The sequence below is a fragment of the Amblyomma maculatum genome, chromosome 8 (assembly GCF_055883805.1).
Source record: "Amblyomma maculatum isolate TAMU_Amacu chromosome 8, ASM5588380v1, whole genome shotgun sequence".
NCBI classification, from domain to species: Eukaryota; Metazoa; Arthropoda; class Arachnida; order Ixodida; family Ixodidae; genus Amblyomma; species Amblyomma maculatum.
Window position 1 is genome coordinate 32,592,137 of NC_139351.1, and position 14,089 is coordinate 32,606,225.

Consider the following 14,089-nt stretch of genomic DNA (forward strand, 5'->3'; position numbering starts at 1 on the left):
AGTGCACAGATGCGACGCACAGAAAACAGGCACAGCTTCTGCGCATAGATTTTCGCTCCATGAGCCTAGAACGGCTTTCGCCTTAAAACACAAACGCATCCGGTATCAACGTTAACGTGCTTGCACACGCGCACACAAAAAAGTTTGCGTTTACCACGCAGACGCGAGGCGAACGCGCCCAGAAAGGAAGCAAACCGCGCGCTCAGAGTCGGCGACCCCGGCGGCGACGTGTCCCCGAACAGTGGCGCCCTCAGCAGAAATAGCGGGCGCAATTGTAAACTCCCTAAGGACGCGCTTGCCCATTGACGGCGGCGCGACGCAGCAGGCCGCACCCAGTGCGCTTCCATCGAGCGGCCGTGCCACACATCAGCCAGATAACCGATCTCAGTTGCACGGCATTTTGGATGCTCATTCGCGGTACTGGATGTTTTCGCACTTCCATCCGCATGGTTCTTCCACTGCTCTGAAAATGTGTGCTGATCAAATTCCATTCAGCATGCCGTGTGGTGAAGCCTCACTCACAACCCAGGCAGCTTATGAGGGGGCACCGCCACTATCGCACCGCACGGTGAAGCATGCCGGGGAGGTCGTTGCCATTTTCGAGCACTTGTGCTTTGACACTTCCGACAACGTGCAGGCAATAAAGCATTGATAGGAATGTGAAAAATGCTCAGTTGTGCTATTCTCGCCTAAAAACAGTAGACCATCGTCCACTTTTCCAACAAATAAGTTCCCAGTAATGCACCAGGTTCTTGTCACTTTAGTTCAAGGCCCTTCAATAATTCAAAATTTTTTTTCCTGGTACCACGAAGTTTGAATTAACGAGGTGTTAAACTGCACTCGTAGCCAGCACAGCAGTGGCTGATGCAATCAACTCACCTCCTGATGGGAGTAAATGCCGTCCACTAGCACAAGAGGCAGCACCAACTTCCCATTGGCCAGCTTCACAGCTTCCCGGTGACACGTTGCCAAGCTCGTGGAGACCAGCTTAACAAAGTCGTGGCTCCTGTTGAGCTCGTTGAAGATGAACTGCATGAAAACAGTTGACAACGTGATGAAGATGGCCAAGGAGGCAGTGCTAGCATGTCGAATTGCAACAGTGCTCAAATGTCAAGAAGGAAAAGAAATAATAAAACAAAGCTATATAAAAGAAGAAACTCCTCAGACTAACCTTGTCCTGCTTGTATGGTGGAGCCTTATTGCCAGTAGTCCCCTTGGCTCCACTGATGTGCCGAAGCATCTTCAAAGCTGGGATCACACACGTGTTCTGCAAATTACAACAGCCACAGTTCATTGGGGGCAAATGACACACAAATGACAGTATCAATGATGGAGATATCCCTTAATGAGTACAGACCCTCAGAATGGTGCCCAAGACTTTAGTGCATGCGGATCACTACGTGGTAATCACTCATGCTCACTATAAATAAAACCTGTTCTTTCTGTCATACTGCTTCAGTATCAACATGGAAATTAATAACCCAGATGTTAAAGTTTAGTTTGGCCATGTGAGGCATGAAACAATTGTGACACGACCACTGTTTCATTGTCTGGTTTCCATAAGCTCTTTTAACACTGCCAGCTTGAGAAGCAGGAACAAGAACAAATGAACAAGCTGATGTGATATCACAGTTTTTTTAGTTCCTCACACGATTTCGAGTCCACTGAATTCCACAGCGACTGCTAACACCAAAACCAAAACAGTAATAGAGACCGAACCAAACCGCAAATCATTTACCAGCTGTAGGAAAATTATATTCCAAAGAAGAAAACACACAACTGAAATTAGGTGTCTGTATCCTTTAAGCTGTCACGTTTCAGCCCAGACTGCCCCAATTACATGACACAATGGAAATGAACGAGCCTCCTGAGTGGAATGCTTCCGCACAAAAAAAAAAAGGACCTCAAGCCCCAGCTGGTGGTTTTCGAAGGCAATAAAGTAGAGACACTGAGAAGCAAGGCAGGCATGACCACGTTACCTGAAAGCCACTAGCTCTGTGCAATTTACTCCACACTGCCCGAGCATTCCAAACAAGGATATGTGATGTGAGCCATGGGGTCCATGCCTATCAATACCAGCTGTTCTAACAGCAGAATACATGAACGATTTACCCAAAGGGAAAATGAATCTAGCACTACATTGTCTGGTATATAATCATAGTGCCAATCATGGCAAAATTAACATTTCATTACCGTTCTGTTGCTATAACGCTCAAGTCACACATGCCTTACCTCCTTCAACACCTCAGTGAGAACTTTCAGAGTTCACTACCGCAGTTCACAGCATGCCCTTGACTGAACACAAAAATTCCCAGTCAGCTGTAAATGTCCGAGAACAGTTCAAAGTAGCCTGTATCAACACTAAAGCTGTTATAGTGGAATCTTGTTGATATGACTCTCATGGGAGTCACAAATTAAAACATACTGTCTAAAAATCGTATTATCCAAAACGACAAAGGTCGTAAATAAAACATACTTGGTAGAGAGCTTACTTTAATTTCCACGTTTTGAATAACTTGCCATTTTGCACCGGACATTTCGTTTCTCCATGTTTAGAGGCAAGTTTCTGTAAAACTTAAAGAAACGAGTGATTTCATTAGCTGTACGCCCGCAATAAAAAATCCGCGAAGAGCATCTAAAGCATGACACCCTGCCAACTTCACTGAGAGTGTGATATAGATATTATAGATATTGTTACGGACGAGCAACAAAGAAGAAGGAGCGCTTGCGCTAGGCCCGCTAACATATTCATTAAGTGTCATCTCACGACCATCGAACATCATCTCTCTGTTCTGTTTTCATCGGCTTGCCGCCATGTAACATTTGGTAGAGGTGCTGGGCTCTTCATCCTCACCCCCTCGTCCTGGTCCGGCGCTTCGGCGCCCTACGACTTCTTGCAGCATCGGCGAAAGGTTAGGAGGCATCGCATGGCCGTTCCCCAGCCTGCCGGACCCAGCAATACCTTGCCGTTCCTCCGCCCCATCCCCCCGCCCCGACCACATGACACGACGAAGGAGAGATTGACCCGAGACGCCACACATGACCACAAGACACAAGGAGAGACCCGAATGACCATACGTGAACCCACTTACCTGATGTGCCTACCAACGACCCCATGACCCAAGACACCGCTACACTTTAAGACACCCTCCCCTGCCTATGCCATGCAGTGCGTGCCTTGGCCTCCGCCATCGAGTCTTGTTTATTTTGCTCTCGCCCCTCTTTTGGCTACATTTAGGATCCTCCCATGTAGGTTGAAAGCCTGTTCAGTTGCTCTGAAGACAGCCAGCCATTCAAAGTTTGCCAACCTCTGTGGCTGGGTTCATGGCTGGGCTCACGGCCAGATTTTGAGATCAAAGTACAGTTTTTGGTTTTTGTTTCAATGAATACATTCAGTAAAATATGGCCGATTCGTTCCCACTTAAGTGTAGCCCGAGAGTGTCCTGGGCCGAGGTTCACTGGGAATCATCGTGCCGGCAAGCCGTTCTATTCTTCCTTCTTCCTCTTCTTCTTCAAGCACCTAGACACGCCCATCATCATGCCATGGAATCATCAACATTGATAAACTCCCTCGTCCATGATCGGACGATCGCTCGGTGGCCCCGGGTCATGTTACAGACGAGCAACGAAGAAGAACCGGACAGTGGCGCGGGCAGGCGCGCTCGCGCTAGGCCCGCTAACATATTCATTAAATGTCATCTCACGACTATCGAGCATCATCTCCCTGTTCTCCTGTTTTCACCGGCTTGCCACCATGTAGCAATATTATAGGTGGAGAACATCTTGGCAGGCTGCCAAGGTAAGTGCAGGCTGTGACACCTAGGCAGTGAGGGTGCAAAGCTGCAGAACCCACTATGAAGAATAAAATGTACAAGTATATTCTCAACAACAAAAGCAGGAGAGCAGAGCGAATGGTTACAGAATACCGGCTATGAGCGTCACCATTATTCTAGCTAATATCGCTCCCACTAGCACTTTTTCACTGCCTCTTGGGGAAAAATTCAAAACCACACAAGTTTTTCATATGTTTTTCCAATCGTATTACCCAAACCCATGTAAAAATATTAGCTGTACGTACATTCAATGCCTTCAAGGGCATTGGCAGAGAACGAAAAAAGAATCATACTATGCAGAAAAATGTATTAAGTGGGAACAAATCAGCCATATTTTACTGAATGTATTCTTTGAAACGAAAACCAAAAACTGTACTTTGATCTCAAAATCCGGCCGTGAGCCCGCCATGAACCCAGCCACAGAGGTTGGCAAACTTTGAATGGCTGGCTGTGTCTTCAGAGCAACTGAACAGGCTTTCAACCTACATGGGAGGATCTTAAATGTAGCCAAAAAAGGGGCGAGAGCAAAATAAACAAGAATAAAATGACGGCCGATTTAGCATGGTTAGGCCAAACACGAATAAAAAAAAAAGAATGATTAGCATACCGTCACAATCTACCACATTACGTATGAGACCACTTTAACCAAGCAGTACAAACATGCTTACAGCATTTCTCAGTTGTGTATATGATTCAGGATCAAAGGGACCCGGAGGGTTCGATTCCCATCTCAAAGGGGCTGCCTGAGTTGGCAGGAGCCGCCAACTCTGCCTTTTCGTGTAGTCTTGTGACGTCACTGACCGGACAGTGCCCTGCCATCACACTTGCCAACACTGACCTGCCAGTGGCAACGGCCTGAGACAGGTGAATGGATGCATGCTAAAAAGGAGTCACGAGAAAGGTCCCCTCACCTTCTTGATGTCGTCCACACAGCGGCCGACGTACTGCCGCTTCACACTGTCCCTGTTGCCCAGCTCAGAGAGGATGCCAAAGAATTCCTCAACAAACTGCTCGACATGGGCCTTGGGCAGCGAGTTGAGGTGCGACAGCTCCCACAGCAGGTCCAGCAGCTGAGACACCACGTGTTCCAAGGAGGAGAGGCAAAAGGGAAAAGCAGGCAGGCAGATAAGGGAAAGCGGGGCAACACAACATGGACGAGGAAACAGAGTGGTGGCTCAGCTATTGACGCTAGCTGGAAAGGTCAACAAGAGAACGAAGGAAACAAGACACGAAAAGCCATGACTCAAATAATCAAAAGCTCAGCTGCATGGTACACAAGGTAAAATCTGGGAGGCAAGGGAATGAGAGGAGCATATAGACAAAGAAGAGAGGTGCAATATGCTCATACATATAGCGAAACAGAGCAAGGAATCAGGCACGAACCAGGCTCCTTTGCACACTCTCACAAAAGAAAAGCGCCTCCTTTATACTTGGTCTTCTGATCATCCCATCACAAGTGGGCAGCAAAGGTTAACAATACAAGCAAGACTCATCTCACGTGCCAGGTGCCTTCCATTAACCTATCCTGCACAAACCATAGAGCACAAGTGTGGAGACAAGTAAACATCATGGCCTCCTAAGTCTGCTTCCCCTGCACTTGCATCCTGCTGGCCGTGCACGACTACAACCGCTTGCTAACGTACAGTTTTCCTGCCACCTCCACCCTCTAGACAATCATATATGGAGCAATACAACCGCATCACCTCATGACTTTTGCCAGTCAATTGGGGCAACAATGAGACCATGCTGATTGAATCCCAACTGCACTGCCTAAGTCTTTAAAATGGCAAAACACAATTTTCCACAGTGCCTTCTGCAGCAATACTTCAGTGAAGATTCCTTCACAGGTGCTCTTTTCAGATGGTGGTGAACCCTCAAACCATCACCCCAAAATTTGGGAGTGATGTCATTAAGACATGGAGAAGAGAATGATCCCAGACAAGGCTGAATTACAGCTGCATAGTGACAATGGTCAGCTGTCAGCTATGCCCCATGAAAGAAAACAAACATGCCTAAACTTTGGAAGCAAGTATGTTGCATAAAAGTGGTCATATCACAATGGCAAGTGACAGTTATGGCAATGGGCACGTTCACGTGGTTCATACTGTGGCCACCTGTACACTGGCAACTGTAAACAGAGTGGTCAGTGGGCAGCTGGGGTGGCGAGGTTAATATGTTGTCTCCTGGCAATCAAAGAGCGCCCTTTCCCCAGACATATCAGCAGCTGCAAGCGTCCTCATTACACCGTATCACCAGCACATCTCTCCAGATACATCGCTGTGACTGACGCGTTGGAACACCAGTAAAATTCCCTTGCGAAACATGGCACTGTCAATGGATGCTTTAATAAAGAACCCCAGAGCCTCACGCACAAAGATTGATGATAAATGACAGGAGAAAGATACACATCAACCAAGGCATTCGTGACGAGCCACTAGGTCGTAAGGGAGCGCCAAATGCACAATACTTAATGAAAGCTAAGCCGGGGATTTAATGCAAGACCCATAAGCACAACTACCACTTCAGTCTGTTTAACCTAACAAGAATTGAATGCACATGCCTGTAGATCTAAAAGAGCCTGACCCCTTCCTCTTATACAGCTGCTTACAACCTGCTCCTCTCATGGTAACTGCAACAAGTATCGAGTAAAGCCCAATATACGCCCTCTCTGAATAAAAAACCAGGAGCCATACTGGGGTGTCCTACGCCCTGACACAAATCAAGTTTTAAGATTTCGAGTCAAAGTGCAAATTATGGGAACAAAGGCTGGTGAAAGATGTCAAAGGTATAGGCCAACCTTGGTGGAGATCTTTCCCTGGTTGCTCTCTTTGCCAAGCTTGCCGATGAAGGTGAGCAGACGTCGCCATGTTATGTCACTGCCGCCCCTCCAAGCCTTGTGGAACAAAGTAGAGACAAGAATGCAGGCTAAACTACACACATCACTAATAGGTAAAGCAATAGAAAATGAGAAAAAAATATGATGCAAGGCAGGGGCACTGAAAATTACCCGAGGAATAAGGCAGTGATGGCTGATTAATTCAATTTGAGTATTTCTGATCTGCCAAAGCATGTACGGCATGCTACTTTTTTAAAGGGTGGCTCCAACAAAATGTGGTCCCCATGGATAGGAATTGAAGTCTTGAGGTGAACTGTGGTGTTTTGGTTACTAATTTTGAAATGAAAAGAGGGGAGCCTGTGGCCTTGTCAAGCTGTCAAACGGAAGCTTTTACTCCGGGCTCCCGCCAACATTTGTACCATGATGGCAAAGTGATTTGAATTAAATTTAAACACAGAAACTGAGCATTGGTTAGATTAGTATATTACCCTCTGGTTACAGAAAGAATAAGTAGAACTACTGAAAGATGTTCCTTACTGAAAAGTGCAATCATACTCATTTGAATCGGCATTATTTAACAGGTCTTTATTACTGCTTACATTGCGACTATAACACTATACTTGACTTCAACGTTTATGCTTCCGCAACTAATTTATTTCATCCACTTTTTGAAAATTTTAAAAGGCTCCACTTCTACTTTTCTTATACTGCTAAAACACAATTAACCCTTCCAAACCCCAAAAAGCTCCTTTAGCAATATTTTTTCCTTCACCCTGCGACTCTGATACAATTTCTTGCTTCTGTTCTAACCGAAGCAGCAATGGCCATTTTACAAGGCCATTAGAAGCGGCAAGTAGGCACACTGCACTTTCCATATGCAGTCTTGCACCCCCATCTGGTGTTACAAAAAAGAAGAAAAGAATACTCGTGGCCCCTTATTCCTTGCATCTTAGTCGAGTCCCTGCTAGGTCCCAAGCATCAGCCCTATACCTTTCCTTGTAAGCGTAATGCTTTAAATTCTACCCCTAAAGTCATTCATATGAAACTGCTACATTGAACCATTCTTCTCCAGCTACGGAGAACACCACAATGGAATCCGGATAGCAAAGACATGGAGGAACAACACCATAGCAGCTGTTCAAAATTCAGTTGTCAGTCAGCGCTCTTTCCTGTCCCTTCTTCGCTTCGCCTTCGGGCTTCTTTCGCGCTGTTTCACTCAAGTCAGCTGTTCTCTTGTGCAGATTTGCTGTCCCTGCCCCGAACCAACTAGCTTACAGGCATTGTCTTTGATCATCAAAATAGTTCAGTTCAGTTCAGTTCAGTCGTTCAGTCGTGTCCGACTCTTCGTGACCCTATGGACCATATCACGCCACGCTTTCCGGTCTCTCACTATCTTCCTAACATCACATAACTTCATCTGCAGCGCCTCGAGGATGCCATCTAACCATCGCGTTCGCTGCCTACCCCTTCTCCGGTGACCCTCAACCTTTCCCAACATCAAATCTTTCTCCAGCAACTCCTCTCTTCTCGTCAGATGACCAAAGTAGCTGAGCTTTAACTTTAGAATTTGACCCTCCAATGAGCAGTCAGGGTTTATGGCCGACAATATCGACTGATTTGATCTTCTGGCCATCCAAGGAACTCTCAAGAATCTCCTCCAGCACCACAATTCAAATGCGTCAATTCTTCGGCGGTCAGCCTTCTTCACAGTCCAACTCTCGCATCCATACATCACAACTGGAAAGACCATAGCACGAGTTATACGGATCTTGGTTGACAGACTAATGTCTCTGCTCTTTACTAGGCGGTCAAGGCTAGCCATGGCTCTCTTTCCCAGAAGCAGGCGTCTCCTAATTTCATGGCTGCAGTCTCCTTCCGAGGTAATCTTGGAGCCCAAGAAGAGAAAATCTGTCACAGCTTCCACTTCTTGTCCCTTGATGCTCCAGGACTTGATAGGGCAAAACGCCATGATCTTTGTCTTTTTAATCTTCAGTTTAAGCCCAAACTTCTCACTCTCTTCTTGTACACGCATCAGAAGTCTCTTGAGTTCCACTTCACTTTCTACCATTAAAGTGGTATCATCCGCATATCTAAGGTTGTCAAAATAGTTTCAACTCCCCAATTTCTTCACACCTTAACGACTGCCATCGGAACAAGGGCCATACCCCTGACTCGACTCTGACATGAACAAGGCAGCATGCAACTGCAAAGAAAAAAAAAAAAAAAAAAAGTTACTGCGCATTATTTCTAACTAATCGTGCCCCATTCAAATAGAACCTTTCTCTGACAGCCTGAATGTGTGCCAATGTAAAGAAGATGACACTGCGCCGACACAAACGACGATGAAGGCTGCTGGGTTCTTCGCAGATCAGCTGTCGCACGCACTGGAAGCTCAAGCTGTCTTGGCTTGACCCGAGATTTTGCTTTGCAATATGATAGCCTTGCATCACCGGTCGTTGTCTCCAATCCTCCGAACAATCCCAATAAACCCCTCTTTGTTCAATTTTTATATAATGACGTATTACTTAAGTGATAATTCAAAAAAGCTGTTTCTTTTCCCACAACTTCTGCAATTTTCCCCAAGGGCGTCATTTCTTTTACGTTCCTGTCACTGACTTTGCTATTTTGTATTCCTCCGTGCTTCACCCCTGTTCACCAGTTTTAATTTTATTAACATATTGTCATGTCATTATCTGTGTTGTGGTACCACCAAGAGTGTTGTTACCAGCAGTACTTTCAGCTATCTAGCCACTGTTATTAGCAAGAGAACTGTTTATTTTTTCTACGTTAAAATACAGTTTTTAGTGCCTTATCACCACAGTTTCTACCCCCAGTGCCATTTTTAGATTCATACATGTATGCACATTTGAACCATTAAAGAGGCACAGAAGGTGAGTTCCCATATTTTTGGTTGAACTCCCAAATTCTTTAAAAGATATCAAGTAAAATGAAAGAACGAAAACTGTTGGCAGTTCTGATGAGGAACCAACAGCAAAGTTCCCTCAGGTTTCCTAGTCAACCTATAACAGGGGTCTCTAAATGGGTTCAGCAGAACCCTTGCATTGCTTGGCACATTTTCGAAGTTCGACTTCGTTCGGTTCCCTTCATTTTCTTTCTAATGAAAGTGGAAGACAAGGCAAAAAAGTCTGAAGTGGCCTCATTTCTCATCTGCAGTTATGCATTTGCAGTAACTCCTCCTGCTTAGAACACAAACATAAGGAACACATACTAATACATACACTACACAGGCTGTAAATCAGCACAGCTCTTGCCAACAAAACCATGACAAAGCCTGCAAACGACACCCCATTTTCTTTACACTCCTCATTTAGGGGCTGGCCTGGTTACACTACTCAAAAGAGGCTGTTTCATTCTGGAAGCCACTCATTACTTAAATTTGGGCACTCCTCAAGGGACCATGTTTCGTATGCTACTTGTTTTAACGATGCTAGACAGGCAGGAAGGAAACGAAGGGTTTATCAGCAGCTTTTGAAACCTACTGAGGTTCCCCGAGGCTAGCAAGACTGAGAACGCCTGCCTTCAGGATGCCTCAGGGCATTACAGGCGCCCACTGGAAATGTGCAGAAAGCTTGTGCTGTGCTCACCTTGCTGATGAGGGTGATGAGGTGTTCGAACTGCTGCTGGCTGAACTTGGTGGATGCTGCGGCCATAATGCCGTGAATGTTGTCCACCACCTGGCAGTTCTGCCGGTCCTGCAGAAAGCGGGTCACCGAAAAAAAAAACACGCTGCTTGCCAAGCCTAACAAACACAAAACTTCTGATTTCTATCTAAAGTGCTAAGGGCGTGCTTCGCATGCCTCAGTGCTCTACGCATGTATGGCAAAGGGCAAGGAGGGCAGACAATTTTGCTTTGCGTCTGGCCGCTGGCAGATGCGAAGAACCATACATTGATCAGGAATGAAGCAATGCTATGCCCGACAGCTGCATGCCATTCTCACCTGCGCATTATTTTATAACAGGCTTGCATCGCTGAAGGCCACAACTACACTAAGCCTAACCGGAGGGTGAAAGTAGTCATGAGCTTTCGACATAAAGGCATGCTAAGCGTAAAAAAAAAAAAAATTAGCTCTTGACAGTGAAGGATACCTGCATCCTCCATAGGAGCGACTGTTCAAATTATTTCTAATACTGTTGGCTGGTGAAGGCTGTTAAAGGCACCTCCACATCATTACAGCGCCTAACGAATGCTATCCCCAGTTGTAGTCAAACCTCAGCAAATGCTGACGTGATAATATTTCAGTCCATGGTGCCCCATACACGGAGAAGCACCTCATCAGCACCTGGAAGAAATGCTGTTGTCTTCTATCGACCTTGAAAGTGAACCCCAATGCTTGGCTTGCAATGTGAAACTGCCTGGTGCACCACCAAGGGTTTGGCTGTGTTACTCAAACTTATTAAGGCAAAAGCTTTGTAATGCCTCAGCATTGTCAGCAGGAGCTGTCGGCGGAGGCTGTCACACTTTCGAAAGAGACAGTTAAAAATAAATATATAAACCTTGTCTCCACCAGGAATCTCCATCTCTTGGATCCCCAGCTGAGTGCTTTACCAACTGCGCCATGGCCCGTATCGTGAAACATTCATCATAATTCCCCTTGTCTACCACGAGGATTGCGGGATTCTGCGAGTGACAGATGCTGCGCCTTTCCATTCCTGTAAACGAATTATAGAACGCCGGTGACTTTTGATGTGTTCAATTAAATGCTGGTTGTATTCGACAAGGGGCACGCCATGCGCCATCACGACAGGTCATGATGTCACCAGGCAATTCATGCATATACGAAGCTGACCCCACTGGGCGTCCGATCCAGACATCCGTGCGGCACCTTTCATTTGCCGCTTCCTCGAAAGTCGCACCACAAACCAAACAGAAGCAGACCCAGATGTCTAGGAGGCGTTAGTACAGCAGGCATCAGCGACATTTCAAACTGATTTACAGGATAGAAAAGACGCAGCATCTGTCACAATTCTCCACGTACACATGTACCATGCCATAAAGGAAGGGAAGAAGGTGGAAGTGAAAGAAGAGAGCAAGATGGAGGTGCCGTAGTGGAGGGCTACGATCCACCGCGCTGTAATAGCTTTCGCCTCATCGCACTGTAGTGGTCCAAAATGCCCTCTTGAATTTTTTATTTAGCATTACCATAAAATTTTGAGCAAGCAACCCCCTCCCACCATGCAAGAGCACCCCAAACCCCTTAATTTCATGGTTAGTTATCACATTTTCGCATCATTCTGGAAAGCAACCCTCGCTTTTCCGCCCTTATCATACACTGCTCCCAGGCAACACTGGCGAGCCCCATCAATTCCAAAAATCCAATCCATTCCAATACTGCTTGCCAGCTCTATAAGAGGCATGATTTGATTAAAGCGATTACAGTGTACACAGAGCCGGTTTTGACCGACAGTAGCATGGTTGTCATTTGTAATGCATACACTGTGCCCGAAATCTCAAAACATCACAAGTAACAAGGGCACCTTGTCGGCACAGACTTGCCCGGACGCGCACATGCCCAAAGGTTGACGGAGGGTGTCAGATCGGTTGACCACCGCGAGCAAAACGTCCAATGTGCATGCACTAAAGAGCAGATGGCCACTGAGAGATGGTGCCAAAATGAAATAGGCAATCACTAACATAATTATAAGACACCAAGAGAAAATGTTGGTGGCAGCGGCATAACAAGAATATTATCGTAAATGATCGCTAACAGGGTATTTCTAGATGCAATGCCCTACACTGCATAACGTACCCAAAATAAGCCTCACTCGTTCTTCCTTAAATATAATTTTGGTGCTACCTGCGAAGAAATATTACCCAGACATACAGTGTGCATAGAAGACACACCAATAAAGAAAAACTGCAGAGACTGATGCTGGCACATGGTGACAAGGAGGGGGTGTCGTGCATATTGCCTACCACAGGTGTAATGCCAAAAAGTGAACTGAATGTGCTGTACCACACTAAACTCTATGATGACACTCACTGCCCCAAACCAGATGTACACTGTTGTGTGTACATCAACTATCCACCCCCAAAACAAATGCTGACCATCCAAACATGCGGCTCAAATGAAAACTTACCTGCATAGACCAGATTTTTGTCAGTTCTTCAAGGGAAAGCCGAGGTCCAATAAATTCAATTATGGTCTTTATCTTGTCCATGTATTGTGCCTGGTCGATGTTGCCTGCAAACATCAAACATAACTCAGCTGAATGAGAATGACAGACAAGACTAGTTGGCTGCATTATACCAGGTGTCCCAGCTATCAAGGTTTAAAAATATACACTGGGGTGGTGGTGGTGGTGACAAACGGTTGGACATCGGAGCCCGAAATATTCGGAACACCCTGAAGCCAGTGAGTCAAGGCGTCTACGCAGCGGGCCAATAAACGTATGTAACTTGAACCATGCTGCTGACCATTAGGTGCAGAAAACTGGAGCATTTTTGTGTTTTGCTGTACAGAGTGCATAAATAAAATTGAAAAAATAAATAATAAGACCTCAGTTACTGAGCTTTTAGTAAGAACAGTGCCAAATTTCAGAACGTTCTCAAAAACTCGTAACTGATCACTACTCACTTTGATATGCACTTTAGATAAACTTTTTCTGCGGTATGAAGGGAGTGCGCAATATATAAAATAAATCCCACATGACTATGAATTTCTGCACGGCAGCGGCAGCATCCTCAAACGTGAAATTTGTGAATGTAGCAGTGTTGAATGCCGTTGTGAATGTGACAAGGCAAAAACAATGAGGTGGACTCGGGCAGAAAAACTGTTAATAACACCTGCCCCTTGACCCTCCTCCTCCCGTGGAAAAGAGCAGGTAAACTAGTTCCCATCAGCGATACACAGGCTGAAACTTTGAACAGTGTTTCTAGCTGTCAATCAGGCATTTCATCTGTCAGACTGGTGAAACATCACCAAATTCAGATGCAAAGCAGAGCATCGGAACGTAAAGGTGCCACATGTGAGATGCCAGATGTAAAATGGCCTGCTACATGCTGTGCCATAACAGTGCCACGATCATCTCGATATAATGTACAGGGTCGTCTACTCTAAGGGAGAACACTGGTCGCTCTCTTCAAAGCATCACTGCACCGGACCTGGCTGCACATCGATGCCAAGTGGTGGCAGGCTGCACGCCGTACGAAGCACCACCTCCAGGTCCCTCTGCGCCCGGGTCACTTTGCTTCGATATGCAGCTGTGTCGGACACAATGGCGCTTAGAAGAGTGACCAATGATCACACTAAGAGTAGACAACCCTGAACATCTCAGGCGCACCGCTAAAGCTTCACTGTAGTGTGTGGCGCAGTTCACTGCTGCTTACAAGATCCATCTAGTCTCATTCACGACGATGGGTGCTAGCTGCAATGTCCGCAATCAGCTGCTGTATTGTAAG

At 46.0% G+C, this 14,089-nt stretch overlaps 1 protein-coding gene across 1 annotated transcript in view; it reads right to left on the reverse strand.

Moving 5' to 3' along the window:
• LOC146180860 (ubiquitin carboxyl-terminal hydrolase 24-like) overlaps window positions 1-14,089 on the reverse strand; it is a 205,407-nt gene that overhangs the window by 163,177 nt on the left and 28,141 nt on the right. The window contains exons 11-16 of the mRNA XM_084576188.1: window positions 12,769-12,872; window positions 10,275-10,382; window positions 6,631-6,726; window positions 4,745-4,903; window positions 1,172-1,267; window positions 880-1,029 (exon numbers count right to left, since the gene is read on the reverse strand). Of these exons, the coding sequence (XP_084432314.1) occupies window positions 880-1,029; window positions 1,172-1,267; window positions 4,745-4,903; window positions 6,631-6,726; window positions 10,275-10,382; window positions 12,769-12,872 (713 nt within the window). The remainder of the gene's footprint in view (window positions 1-879; window positions 1,030-1,171; window positions 1,268-4,744; window positions 4,904-6,630; window positions 6,727-10,274; window positions 10,383-12,768; window positions 12,873-14,089) is intronic.